The sequence below is a fragment of the Geotrypetes seraphini genome, chromosome 12 (genome assembly GCF_902459505.1).
Source record: "Geotrypetes seraphini chromosome 12, aGeoSer1.1, whole genome shotgun sequence".
NCBI classification, from domain to species: Eukaryota; Metazoa; Chordata; class Amphibia; order Gymnophiona; family Dermophiidae; genus Geotrypetes; species Geotrypetes seraphini.
Window position 1 is genome coordinate 15,525,667 of NC_047095.1, and position 13,768 is coordinate 15,539,434.

General features: G+C 37.9%; 1 protein-coding gene across 6 annotated transcripts in view; it reads right to left on the reverse strand.

Annotated features, from left to right (window-relative positions):
* Window positions 1-367: 367 nt before the first annotated feature.
* Window positions 368-13,768, reverse strand: part of AGL (amylo-alpha-1, 6-glucosidase, 4-alpha-glucanotransferase) — a 161,033-nt gene continuing 147,632 nt past the window's right edge. For all 6 annotated transcript variants that reach the window (XM_033916342.1, XM_033916343.1, XM_033916340.1 and 3 more), the window contains exons 31-34: window positions 5,381-5,478; window positions 3,328-3,415; window positions 3,059-3,192; window positions 368-1,898 (exon numbers count right to left, since the gene is read on the reverse strand). In XM_033916342.1, the coding sequence (XP_033772233.1) occupies window positions 1,781-1,898; window positions 3,059-3,192; window positions 3,328-3,415; window positions 5,381-5,478 (438 nt within the window). In that variant the 3' untranslated portion in view covers window positions 368-1,780. The remainder of the gene's footprint in view (window positions 1,899-3,058; window positions 3,193-3,327; window positions 3,416-5,380; window positions 5,479-13,768) is intronic.

Genomic DNA, 13,768 nt, shown 5'->3' on the forward strand with positions numbered 1-13,768 from the left:
TTAAAAAAAAATGTTGCATTTGGGGGCCATGTACTGACAAGTAGCCCCCTCAATACTCATCTTACTTGGGGGGAAAATTTCTCCACCTCCACTGGCCCCTTTTTCTTTCTGTGGAGCATCAGTGCTTAGGTCAGTGAGCCAAAAGCATCTAGGAGACAGTTAAACACTTGTGCTGGACATATACTTACTGGATATCCATATTAATAAGCTGCTTTGTATGCATTTGCACCTGAGGCAGCTCATTAATTTTAACCTATGTTTGGCCTGATTAACCTATTTACAAAGCTGTGTTACTGCGCTATAATACACAAGGAGCCCCCCCTAATTCATATTAAGTGGGCAATAATAACAAGAGACTACCTTTCTTGACTGATGTCATTTATTTCCTGCAATGGAGACACATGATATGAAGAATGACAACAGACTTTCTACATCCAGCAGATGCACTGAAAGCACAGACCTAGAACCTGCGACAACCTCCTTCATGTAATTAACAGCATGCATTACTGATATGAACCATGGGATATATGGAGGGGAGGTTCTTTAATTTGTTCTCATCAATGATTTTTGATTTAGCACGTGAAAGTTATTAAAAGGATGCAGACGGATAACACATGAACACACTTTAAGTTTCTGTGAACAGGAATACTTGTGACATAGCAGTACCTCATACACACGGCAGCTGGAGCCAGGTATCCCTAGGGCACACAGTTCTTATAAATCAGTGCATGTACGTTAGCTATTACAGTTATGCAAAGGTTTACTTTATCTGCTACTAGCGAGGTATTCAGTAGTCGGTGTCAAAGCTTAAATAAATGGTTACTGGTAGAATTCATATCCTGATGTGTATCTGTATTCTAAAGGGTCTCTCTCATTTCCAAGGTAATTTGTAGTATTAAATTAAAAATCATAGGGGGTCCTTTCACTAAGGTGCACTAACCGATTTAGCGCACACTAATAATTAGTGTATGCTAAATGCCAAGACACCCATAGGAATATAATTTGTGTCAGCATTTAGCACATCTTAGTAAAAGGACCTCAATATCCTAAGAGGAAAATAAATATGCAGGACCAAAAACTGAGAAAATAAAGGTTTACACATCAACACCCCATACTTGACTGTATTAACGGCATTGATAAAATCAATATGACCCTGAATTAATGTGCAAATTGTGCAATTGCACAACTTTATCCAGAATATTGCTTTTGCCACGCAATGTGGTTTTTCAGTTAAAATTCTGCAAAAATCAAAACTGAGACTGCTTCTGATAAACCACTCAAACATTCTGTATGCATTACTGCTGCATAAAATATGGTGTTAATAAAGTGCAGTTATTATGCCTTTGGCCTTCTACCCACCCAAAAAAAAAAATTAAAAATAAAAAATTTCAAAGGCAAAACACTTCTGGGGTTAATACAATTGCTCTATAGTACTGGGGGGCAGATTCTCAGCAATAGTTTGTAAACAAATTAGGACAAATTTAAAATTCCTGATAAATAAAAACCAAACAAAACAAACAACCAACAACAAAAACAACTGCTCCCCCACATCAAAATCAAAACCCATTTTTCTGGGTCCTTCTGTACAAGTTCTTCATAGAGATGGTCACTGCACTCTGAATTCTACATTAACCTTATCTCATCAAATCCCTAAAATTGAAATGAGGCAGAAACTGTGCAAAAAACATCAGGATAGAAGACACGTGTTTAACTGCATCTTTTTCATTTGTTCGGAAGACAGCAACTTCTATGTAACAATCAAATAACTGAACATCATCATTCATAAATCATGAAGAATCTCCAGGATAACTGAAATGGACCAGGCCTGGGTTTCACAGCTGAAAGAACAGTACTGTCCATTCTCGTTGGTCAGCTCTGGAAGTCCTTTCCAGGAAGATCTATAAAATGAGAACGAGATAACGCCATATTAGTAAAGCACAATAATGTGTAGCCCTTTGTAAAGGAAATCAGATGGGTGTTACTTCAAAAAAGTATAATATATAACACATTCACATAAGCAGTGCAAGATGAAAACAACACAAACGCAGGCCAAAAAATAAATTCAAAGGAGGAAAAGGCCTCAGAAACACCCCCTCCCACCCCACAGAAGTGGCTTAAGGTGGTCGGGCACAAACCTCATTGGCATAAATCCCCCCCCCCTTTGAAATATTTATAGGCTCTGTGCGGAGCAATAGTTAAGATAGGTAAGGAAGTTAAACTTATCTCCACGATCGGTACACCAACGGTGGCCAGTGTTTCACAATTCTGCTACCTTTATGCAGTGGTTAGAATGGCTTATGGGACTGGGTCCTCCTCTCTATGGTTCACTAGCCCAACCCTCAGACTACTTAAGCCACCTCTGTGCAGCTCTACTAGGCTTTCCTATGCCAAGTGCTAATGTTCTGGAGGCAGGTATATATTTTTTTATTCTGATTTTTATGGCTGGGGGATTGAGGGGGGGAGGGGGGGTCAGTGATCACTGAGGGAGTGTTTGGGGGTCTGTACTCTGTCCCTGCAGTGGTTATCTGGTCACTTTGGATACCTTCTGGGCACTTATACCTGTTTTTACATCACCTAAGTCACAATGTATACGTTCTGTCTAGGCAGTCTCATTAAAGCTTTTGATTATCGCTGCAGGATGACAAAATCTAGGTCAGCCCACATTCCGCCTATCTCCCGCCCTAACCACTCCTTCAAAAACATCCCTTTTCACTCTGGGTGTACAGCGGCAGTGAAAAGGCCTAAGCTGCTTTTAGCTATGTCTACAACCCATTTTGAATATCAGCACTTGGAAGACCTGTCTTTTTGATCGTCCAAGTGCCGATTGAGGCGGGTTTTTAGACGTATTTCCATTTCAATTATGAATCTCATAGGGTACAAGTCTTCTTAAGCAGGGAATTAACCACTATACATGAACTGTAATTCTTGAGGTTTCTGTTGGAAAGATAATTATGCCTAAAATCCAGATCTACCATTTTTCATCACATACTCTTGGGTTTTTAAGAAAAATGGTTGAAGAAATGAAATTTTTTTTTAGTATAAGTGCTTGAAGACCTACCTCTCCAGATGAACATAATGACGGGAAAGAACATTTTTAACCAAATACACAGTCTTCAGAGATGTCTCTGGATCTATTAACCTAGAGAAATACAGCTTCGCACGCAAGAAATACCCAATAGGCCACAGCCATTCCTTTATACAAAATACAACAAAAAGATAATAAAAAGAATTAGCAAATATTAAACATTCAGATGAATGTATAAACATTCATCTGAATTTATAAAACATTCAGATGAATGTATAAAAAAAGAAACATGAATATCTTACAGGCCCCTGATGATAATTAAAACCTTTGGCAAGATTATAGTTGTCATTATCCAACGCATTGTCATAAATCCCACAGTATACCATATCACTGTAAAAAAATAAATAAAAATAAAATACAGAATTAGGTATTTTATAAAAATATGTAATAGTGAAATATGTTTAAATGAAAGTATTTAAAATAATTAAATTATAGCCTATTATATTTGATATACTAAAAACTAAATTCTGTATAGGGTGTCTAAGTCAGAAAAGAGATATCCAAGTTTGGATGTTCCAAATTCAGAATGGATTTGGAAAAGGATTGCTCAATACATGGAGCTGTACAACTAACAAATTTCTGGGATACAATCGTAATGACTAATAAATGTATATTGATACGTATTGTAAAATATAGTTACTAACAGGGATTCATTCAGGCCACGTACATAAACAAAGTTGACATAACGTAACAAAAAAGTATTAAATCGGAGAAAAATAAACCTCAATTGTGAGAGGTTGGGACTACACAAGTACCCAGCCCTCAACACATCATCACGGGTTTATAAAAAAACTCCGCATACATAGAAATAAATCGGGCTTCCATTCATATCAAGTTACATTTTTTTCAAGAACTTTTTTTGTAGCTATAAACACCCAATTCTATGTGTTGTGGGGACTACGAGTTGAAAGCCCTTGTTGAAATGTCATACGTTCAGATGAGTGTACTTTTTCCTTAACTGTGATTGTTATACTCTGTACCTCCAAAACGACTTACATAACTGAAACGGAGCTGTAGCCTTCATTGCTTCTATAGTCAAACTAGGGGTTCGGGTCACGAATTATTGACATATATAACACATAGAATTGGGTGTTTATAGCTACAAAAAAAGTTCTTGAAAAAAATGTAACTTGATATGAATGGAAGCCCAATTTATTTCTATGTATGCGGAGTTTTTTTATAAACCCGTGATGATGTGTTGAGGGCTGGGTACTTGTGTAGTCCCAACCTCTCACAATTGAGGTTTATTTTTCTCCGATTTAATACTTTTTTGTTACGTTATGTCAACTTTGTTTATGTACGTGGCCTGAATGAATCCCTGTTAGTAACTATATTTTACAATACGTATCAATATACATTCAATACATGGAGCAACATTTTAGAAAGGATGCACAAACTGGATTTGAGATAACCAGGTTATGGCATCTACAATTTCACAAGTATCTTAGAAAAGGGTCTGGCAATGTAGATCCTTTTCTAAAATATGTGCCTGCATGGAGATGTCCAGTGGAAGCAATCATTCAGGAAAAGCATGTTGAGAATGGATGCCGACCCTCTTGCCATATAGATGTGTCACATTTGGCACTGCCAAGTCTATGTGGGGATTTCAGACTACAGATATCGAAGTGCTAAACAATGGATACCCACGACAGTGAAAAACAGAGAAAACAATGCGCACAGTTATAAGACTCCCCAAAGAATGGGGAAGAAGTTTCAGTAACAGACTAACCCCCCTCTTCTACAAAGCTGCGCTAGCGTCTGCTGTGCGGCAACAGCCCTGAAGCCCTTTAAATCTCTATGGGCTTTGGGGCCGTTACTGCGTGGCTTTGTAGAAGAGGGGGTAAGGGCTGGATTTTATAAAAAAGCACCTAAATTTGTTGGCGCTTAGAAAAATGGCACTGGTTGTGTGTCAATCATGCTTAGGTGCCATTTTACAGAATCACACCCAACAAAAACCTTAGGCATAAGTAATGTACGCCAGGGTTTTACTGGCCTACATTACAGGCACCTAAATTCTTTGGAGAATCATGCCTAGCAGCGCCTATGTCTGTTTCTACTCCACGATAAAGATGCCTACTTTTTTTTTTTTAAAGAATCAGGTAAGCGCCTATTGGCCAATGAAAAAATGTTTTTTTCCCTCAATTATGACCTTGTTTAAGCTCATAATTGAAACTATTAAGGTTGCTTTGGCAATTAAGTTAGGAACCAAACTGGCGATTTAGACTCCTAACTTCAGGCACCTTTTATAGAATCTTGCCCTAAATGAAAACTGGGAGATTAAAGTGTTATACATACTCTGGGTCTAAAGTTTTCATTCCTAGTGGACCAAGTAGCTTTTTCTCTGCTATCTCCAGTGCTTTCCAGGCTTTCTGAGGAGTGAACAGCTCAGGAGCCTAGAACAATAGTATTTTAGAAGTGATTAACTTTTTTTTTGTCATGTCAACCATAGCATGCTTATAGTTGTAATTAATATATGTAACTAAATCATCAAACATCAAATTCTCCTTAGATTACTACAAGGAAGATTTACTAAAGTGCTTTAACAGCATTAGCACACACTGACATGTACTCTAGTTCCACCACTTCCTCTTCCAGGAAAGGAAACATAGTAGAACTAGAGAACATGAATTGCGGATGCAGGGGTTTGACTTAGGAGCAATGACAGGAAGTACTTTTTCATGGAGAGAGCGGTGGATGACTGAAATGCTCTCCTGTAGGAGGTGGTAGAGACAAAAATGGTTGCAGAATTCAAGAGTGTGGGATAAATGCAAAGGATTCCCATATGGAAACAGAAGGAAGCAAGACAAAATTTAGCAATGCTTAGATAACCCCAATAATGACTTCTAATGATCTGTGTCCTGAAAATGGCAAGGACAGATCACATTCGAGAATATATACATTATATTGCAACACATGAGATGAGTTTATCTTGTTGAGCAGACTGGATGGACTGTTCAGGTCTTTATCTGTAGTTATCCACTATGCTACTATGGTAACACTTATTAGTAAATAGGTCCCATCGACAAAAATGGGATCTATGGTAGATAATGAGGAGCATTTTCGATATGATGTCTAAGTCCGACTTTAGACATTTTGTGAAGTATGTCAAAAAATCAGGTAGAGAAAATGGTCATTTTTGAGACCGCAAAACGTCTATCTTAAAAAAAATTTTAAAAAATGACCTTTCTGGACGTGTTTACCCTTTGTCAATTTTGGTTTTTGAAAATGGTTGAAAAAGATAAAATGCACTAATGAAAAACGTATAAAACAAGCTATCTGGACCCCAATTACATTATTTGGGGAGTCCTCCAAAATTCGCCCAAAATCTACTGGACCCATCCATCTACCACTCCAAAAGCCCTTATGGCTGCAGATGTCACCTATATGTCAGTATAACAGAGATTTGGTGGGTTTTGATGGGTTCACAGTTTCCATCACAAGTTTACTAGTTAAGAGTGGGAAATGGGCCTGGGTCCCCCTCTTGGAACCCACTGATCTACCAGGCTACTCCAGACACCTGAATGCTGCTCTAATAGGACTGGCTATAACATCTGCAGCTGTCATACAGGCAGGTATATACTATTTCTTTCACATCTTTGGGAGGTGGGAAAGGGTCAGTGCCCAACTGGGGGGAGTGTGGGGGAGCATGCTTACAATTCTCCAGTAGTCATCTGGTCAGTTTGGGCACTTCATTTTCAAAACAGGTCTAGCCCCAAACATTCAATTTCTGCCCTGGACGTTTTGCATAACGCTCGATTATCGCTGCAAAATGTCCAGGTTCTAAGCTTGCTCTAATCCCGCCTCTAACATGCCCCCTTGGAATGGTGAATAGCAGATGAGCAGCATAGAAAATGGTCTAGACCAGGGGTGTCCAATGTCGGTCCTCGAGGGCCGCAGTCCAGTCGGGTTTTCGGGATTTCCCCAATGAATATGCATGAGATCTATTTGCATGCACTGCTTTCAATGCATATTCATTGGGGAAATCCTGAAAACCCGACTGGATTGCGGCCCTCGAGGACCAACATTGGACACCCCTGGTCTAGACAATAGTTTTCGAAAATGGCAATTTAACCATTCAAGTGCCACTTTATACTGATTTATATGTTTTGTTTTTTATAATTCTTTATTCATTTTCATATTTTACATGAAGTGTACAAAATATTGAGTTACAACTAATGAATACACAATATCACTTTTATATCTATTACATAATATTCTGAACAAATTTTTTTTATCCCCTCTCCCACCCCCCACCCTTCAAGTACTTTCCAATCACCTTATACATATTGTATACCATATTATAACATGTTATGTAAAATTATTTTCACTACCCCCCTCCATGTGTGCCATAAAGAAGACAAGAAAAAGAAGAAAAGAAGAAGATAAATCCTACTATTCATTCAGTACAATCCTTTGTCAATGGCCCCCATATTTTTTATAAATTTAGGATATGTCCCTCTTTGTATTGCTATTACTCTTTCCATTTTGAATATATGACAAATTGTATTCCACCAAAATGTATAATTAAGGTTACTATGATTCTTCCAGTTATTGGTTATATGCTGAATGGCAACCCCTGTCATGACTAGTAAAAAGCTTGTTATTTTCTGGTGAAATTTGACTTTTTTTTCTCATCATCATTCCAAATAACACTGTATCATATGATATTGCTACATGATTTTCCATCAATTTATTAATTTGGGCCAAATTGCATTCCAAAAACTTTTAATGTAGGGACAATGATACAGTAAATGATCCAACGTCCCAGGTTCCAGATTACAGTGCCAGCATTTATTGGACTTAGAACTATCTAATTTTTGCAAACGTGTAGGGGTCCAAAAAGCTCTATGTAATAAAAAGAGCCAAGTTTGTCTCATAGATGCTGACACTGTACATCTCATTCTCCAAGACCAAATTAGTGGCCATTGAGATGCAGTAATTTGATGCTTAATCTCAATGCTCCAAATGTCTCTTAGACCATTTTTTGGTTTTTTATTCAAATATCCAGATATTAATTTATACCACAATGCGGCTTGATGCCCTAGGAAGTCTGCTTGGAAGCATGATCCGAAATAATAATGGGATCAATGGAAGCCTTAATCACTTGCTGCACCTTATGTGATGAAATAAAAATATAATCTATTCTTGAAAATGATTTATGAACCTGTGAACAATATGAAAATTCCTGATCATTAAAATGAAGAATACGCCATATATCCTTCAAATCACATGATTGAACCAAATTATCTAAACCTAAAGATTTTATACTTTTACCTGTTTTTTTATCCATTAATGGATCCATTACAGCATTAAAATCTCCAGCCACCACTAAATTAGAAGCAGCCAGTGGTAACAACATACTCTGCAATTTTTTAAAGAATTCTGATTGATTCGAATTAGGGGCATATATATTGAACAACGTCAGGGCATTATTTCCCATACTTATATCAACATGTAGCCATCTTCCATGTGGGTCCGAATTTACTATCTTAAAATTGGCCATACACTTTTTATTTATAAGAACTGCTACTCCTGCTTTTTTACCCTCTGCTGGAGCAAAAAAACATTCTTTCACCCACCCACCCGTTAGTTTATGTGATTCCTTTATATTAAGATGGGTCTCCTGCAGACAATAAACATCCGCGTTTTGCTTCTTTAAAAATGATAATACCTTTTTCCTTTTGATTACATGATTCAGGCCATTGACATTAATAGAAAATATCTTAAAAGACATAATATATTTTATATTCCTTATCATAATCTTCCTCTTCCCTTCTTCCATAACTAAGATCTAAAAAACTTCTCCCCATGGCACACATTCTTACCTCCAAATTACCCAATCCCTTATTAATCTTTTCCTTAATCATCTTAGTAATATCTTTAATACCCACCTTCTTCCCACCCCTCCCCCCCAATATAATGACTGCTTAAGGACACACATTGGACAGTAATCCCAACTTCCCCCCTCACCCCCAGGCAACCAATATTTATTAATAACCCCTTTATCCTTTATTGAGACAAACTCACTACCTCTCCACAATATATCTAATTATATCTCTCTTCTAATCATAAAACCTTTTTTCTTTTTTTCCATTTTAAAGTAATTAATTTCTCTATCTATTATTTAACCTTTAGTCACATAACCATATTTATTTCCTAACATTCCATTAATGCATTTTTATCATTTCACCAATCTCTAATTCATTCCCCCAACATTTTATTTCATTCAAGAAAATTCTATCATAGTCATATATTTAATAAAAAGTATCATTTTCCTATATCTTATATTATCTAATCCATCTTTTCCTATCCTCCTTTAAATATCCAACAACAAATATCCATCTCTTCATATATTTCTGTTAAAAAAAACAACAACTTCAATTTTATAAGTTTTTATCCCCTATTTGTATTTAAACATTTGTATTTCATTTTCAAAATAATTTTTTTTCCCCTTTTTATATTTCCTCTTCTCCAAATTAAATCCAATCTTTTTAAAACTATATTATCACAACATCAATCTTTACATTCCTTCAGCTACCAATAAATTCTTATGTATCTTTCTTTTATATTATTCATTTTCTTTTCCTTTACTTGCATTTAAATATCATATAACTTGTCCTTTCTATCATTAGTCCATTCTGCAATCTTTTCCTTATTGTCCTTTCATTCTTTACTTTCTCCTTTTCTAACTTATTAAATAAACTGAACTTTCATATTTATTTCTTATCTCCATCCATCCACTCTTAAAGACTTTGACTGCCAATTGTCATTCATTCATTTTTTTTTTTTATAATATCCTTTTAGTCTATCAGTCCTGCTTTCTTCTTCTTCACATCTATTTATTTTCCTATTCAGTCTTCACTTTTCCTTTTGTGTTAATTTGTCCAGTCCTTTAATCCTTCTTGTTCATTCTTTACTCCAACCATCCATCTTTCAGTCTCCTAAAAGTTCAGTCTAATAACTTCACTTTAATGTCTTTCCAGTCTATCCTTCTTTCTACTTTCTTTTTTACATTCTTTTATTTTCTTTTTCACTTGTTCATTTTTATTTCCTGTTCTTTGTTGCATATTCTTCTTTTTCCAACAAACAAAAGTCCCATAGTTCTTTATATTTAATTTTTTGTTCAATATCCACCAATCCAGTCTTAGTATTTATCCCTTCATTTCAACACCCATTGTGCTAAAATGACATAGGTTCTGATTTTGAAAGAAAGGTCTTTAGTTTTTCCGGATCAACAAAATACAAAGATTTATCCCCACAAGATACCCTCATTTTTGCTGGTAATATAACCCATACTTATATCCTTTTTCCTTTAATTGAGATCTCAGATCAAGGAATTTCTTCCTAATATTTGCTGTATTTTTAGCAAAGTCTGGTAAAAAACATATTTTGGATCCTTTATAGTTTAAGTTTTTATCTTTTTTGGCAGCATTTAAAATTTCTATTGCTTGCTGGTATCTTAACATCTTGAATATTAATGGTCTTGGTCTCCCTTGATTTTCCAGACGCTTTATTGAAATCCTGTGTGCCCGTTCTATTTCCAAAGGCTGTTTCAAATCCAACTGCAATAATCTAGGAATTAAATTTTCTAAAAACTGTATTGCATTTTTCCCTTCCAAATTTTCCTGTATTCCAAAAAGTTTTATATTCTTTCTTCTTCCACGGTTTTCGTAATCTTCCAGCTGATTTTTCAATTGAATTATTTCCAAACTGTCATTTTTGCATCTTTTTCCTTCACATTCTAAGCTCTCCATTTTAACTTCTAACTCTGTTGTTCTTTTATTAGCTACTTCCATTTGTCTGTGTATATTCAGGATTTCTTCCTTCAGTTCTGCCATATTACTCACAGTCTCTGTCAGCATTTGTTTGATTTGCCTCAGTTCCCCCATAACTTCAGCTTTGCTTAACTCCTCTGATACATCAGCAGGAAGCGGAACCTTACTCGGGGTAATTTGATCCTGCTTCTGCCTTTTCACAGCCCCTCCGGTTTCACTCTTACTCTGTCGGGTGCTCGCCATGCTCCCGCTGTCCTCTCCGATGTTTTCAGCCGAAAACAGTTTAAAAGGAAATCTTTATTTATTCAACGGTTGCCCAGGTAAGAGGAGCGCTGCGATCACACGACCATTTTGTGTGCGCGCTAAGCCACGCCCCCCCCCCCCGTTTATATGTTTTGAAAATGAGCCCCAATGTGTATTAAATAAATGTGTGTTAAGAGCAATGCATGATATCTTGCTAAACCTGACTATTACTACCCAGATAGCATTATTTCCTTTAGATGGGGATAGGCTCAAGATAAAATCCACAGCAATGTCGGACCATGGATAGAGGAGTAGAGGCAGAGTCTGGAGTTCACCTTTTATTTGGGCAAGTTTTGTCTTGTGCAATGATGATGCAGAAGACTACGTAATTCTTGATATCCCTTTGAACAGATGGCTACCAGACAGAATGATTTAATAGATGTATACTTTTTATAGAATCCCAGATGCTCTGCTTGTTTACTACCAAGTATCTCAGATAGTACTGCTCGACACAGGGTACTGGGCAAAAACGATAAAGGTTTAGTGTGCATAGATCTATGAGTAATTTGAAAGTAAGTTATTTATTTATTTTACTAGTCTTTAAGCCCGTTACATTAAAGGGTGCTAGAATAGATGTCTGTCTGTCTGTGTTTCTTTCTCTCTCTCTCCTTGGCCGCTGTCTGTGTCTTTCTGTCTTTCTCCCCCCTCCTGAGCAAAGCTGTCTGCCCCCAGCACACACCTCCCCCTAAAGCAGTCCCCTTTCTCTCTCCCTAACTGTCTCTCCATGGCCCTCTTCTGTCTTCCCCCCCAGAGCAAAGCTGTTTGCCCCAAGCACACCCCTCCCCCCAAAGCAGCCCCCTTTCCCTCTCCCTATCTCTCCATGGCCCCTTCTGTCTCCCCCCAGCACACCCCTCCCCCCAAAGCAGCCCCTTTCCCTCTCCCCCTTGCCCCCTGTATTGATCCCCTTCTTACCTCCCTCCATCCCGGCGTCTTCTGGCCTGCTCCTCTTCCAAGCAGCCTGCGATCGTGGTGGCCGGCTTTAGCGAACCTCGCAGGCCGCTCTCCAACTCGGTAGCACGTTCCCTCTGACACGATCCCGTGTGTCAAAGGGAACGTGCTACTGAGGTTGGAGAGCGGCCTGCGAGGTTCTTTAAAGCCGGCTATGATCGCAGGTTGCTCTGAAGAGGAGGGTCAGTGGCGGCGGTGGTGAGCGAGGGCAGGAGGTGTGTTCCCTGCCGAGGACACTGGCAGGGAGAGAGCTTGCCTGCACTTCTGGTTGGTGAGTGAGGGCAGGAGGAGAATGGGCAGAATGTTCCCTGCCGCCGGGTTCTAAAATGGAAAACGGCCAGGGATCACGCTGTTTTAACAGCGCATGCGCCGGTAAGGTTTTATTATATAGGATACATTTATAATCTGCTTACAACTAAGCGGCTTACAATTTAAAACTCACAATACATATATTACATACAAAAAGTACAAATATTGAGCTACTTTTTTCAAACTGCGGTAGAGATTTTTACCGTGGACCGGCAAGGTAAATGCTTCAATATTCATAGGAACTGAATGAGCATCAGAGCATTTGCCTCACTGTTCCCACGGTAAAAAGCTTTACTGCAGTTTGATAAAAGGAGCCCCTTATTTCTCAAACACAGCCATCCTAAGATTATTCTCTCATATCTCAAATCCTTAAGTGAAGGTCTCTACAAACAAATGAGTCTTCATCTGCCTTTTAACTTGCTGAAAAGAGTTAAAATAGCGCAGATAACCAGGAAGCAAATTCCACATTTTTGGGCCCATTATTGAGAAACAATCAACATGGCCACAATCTGAGTCTTGGGTATGATCCTAATACATATCTCTGAAGGACCTATTGCAAAGCTCCTGGAGAAATCATGTGCTTTGTCATTCCCGGAACATGGGTGATAATGCAATAATAAAATTAACCTTGGTGAAGAATAATGCTCACTTAGCCTAGCATAGACTGAATATCATCTGCAAATACTGTTAGAAGGCACTGTGTTCCTTCCAGGAAGTGCCACCATTCCTCAAACAGAATGACTTAAAATGTCAGTGTTGTAAAATCTTCTCGTTCACTCCCTCTTGGCTTTTGAAGGATTGCTGGTCTGCCCTGCCCCTGGTCTTTCTAGATCTTATTAATATGAGCCTTGACTAGGAGTTTTGGCTCTACACTGGAAACACTTTGTCAATCATCCTCATTTCAAGAAATTGAGTCAAGATGTAAAGAGAATGGGACTTCTATACCGCTTTTTTCTATGTAGTTTCTATGTAGTATTTTAGACAGATACCTATTATGTACCTGGAGCAAAGAAGTGTTAAGTGACTTGCCCAGAGTGGGAATGTCAGTGGGAATTGAACTCACAACCTCAGAGTGCTGAGGCACCTACTCTAATCACTAGGCCACTCCAGTTTTCATCCCACTGGCAACTTCCTGTTCTTGGCTAAATTCACAGAGAAAACAAGTCTTCCAACATTACATTTCAACTCAGGCAGAAGGGCTTTTTTGACCCATCACTGAACCCAAACAGCATTTCTACCCATGTTAAAATGACATCTATTACCTCAATGGTAGAGTTGATGATCTCCTTGTTACGCTAGATCTTAGCTCTGCATTTGATGTGGTGGATTATACTCGTGAGCCCACTGG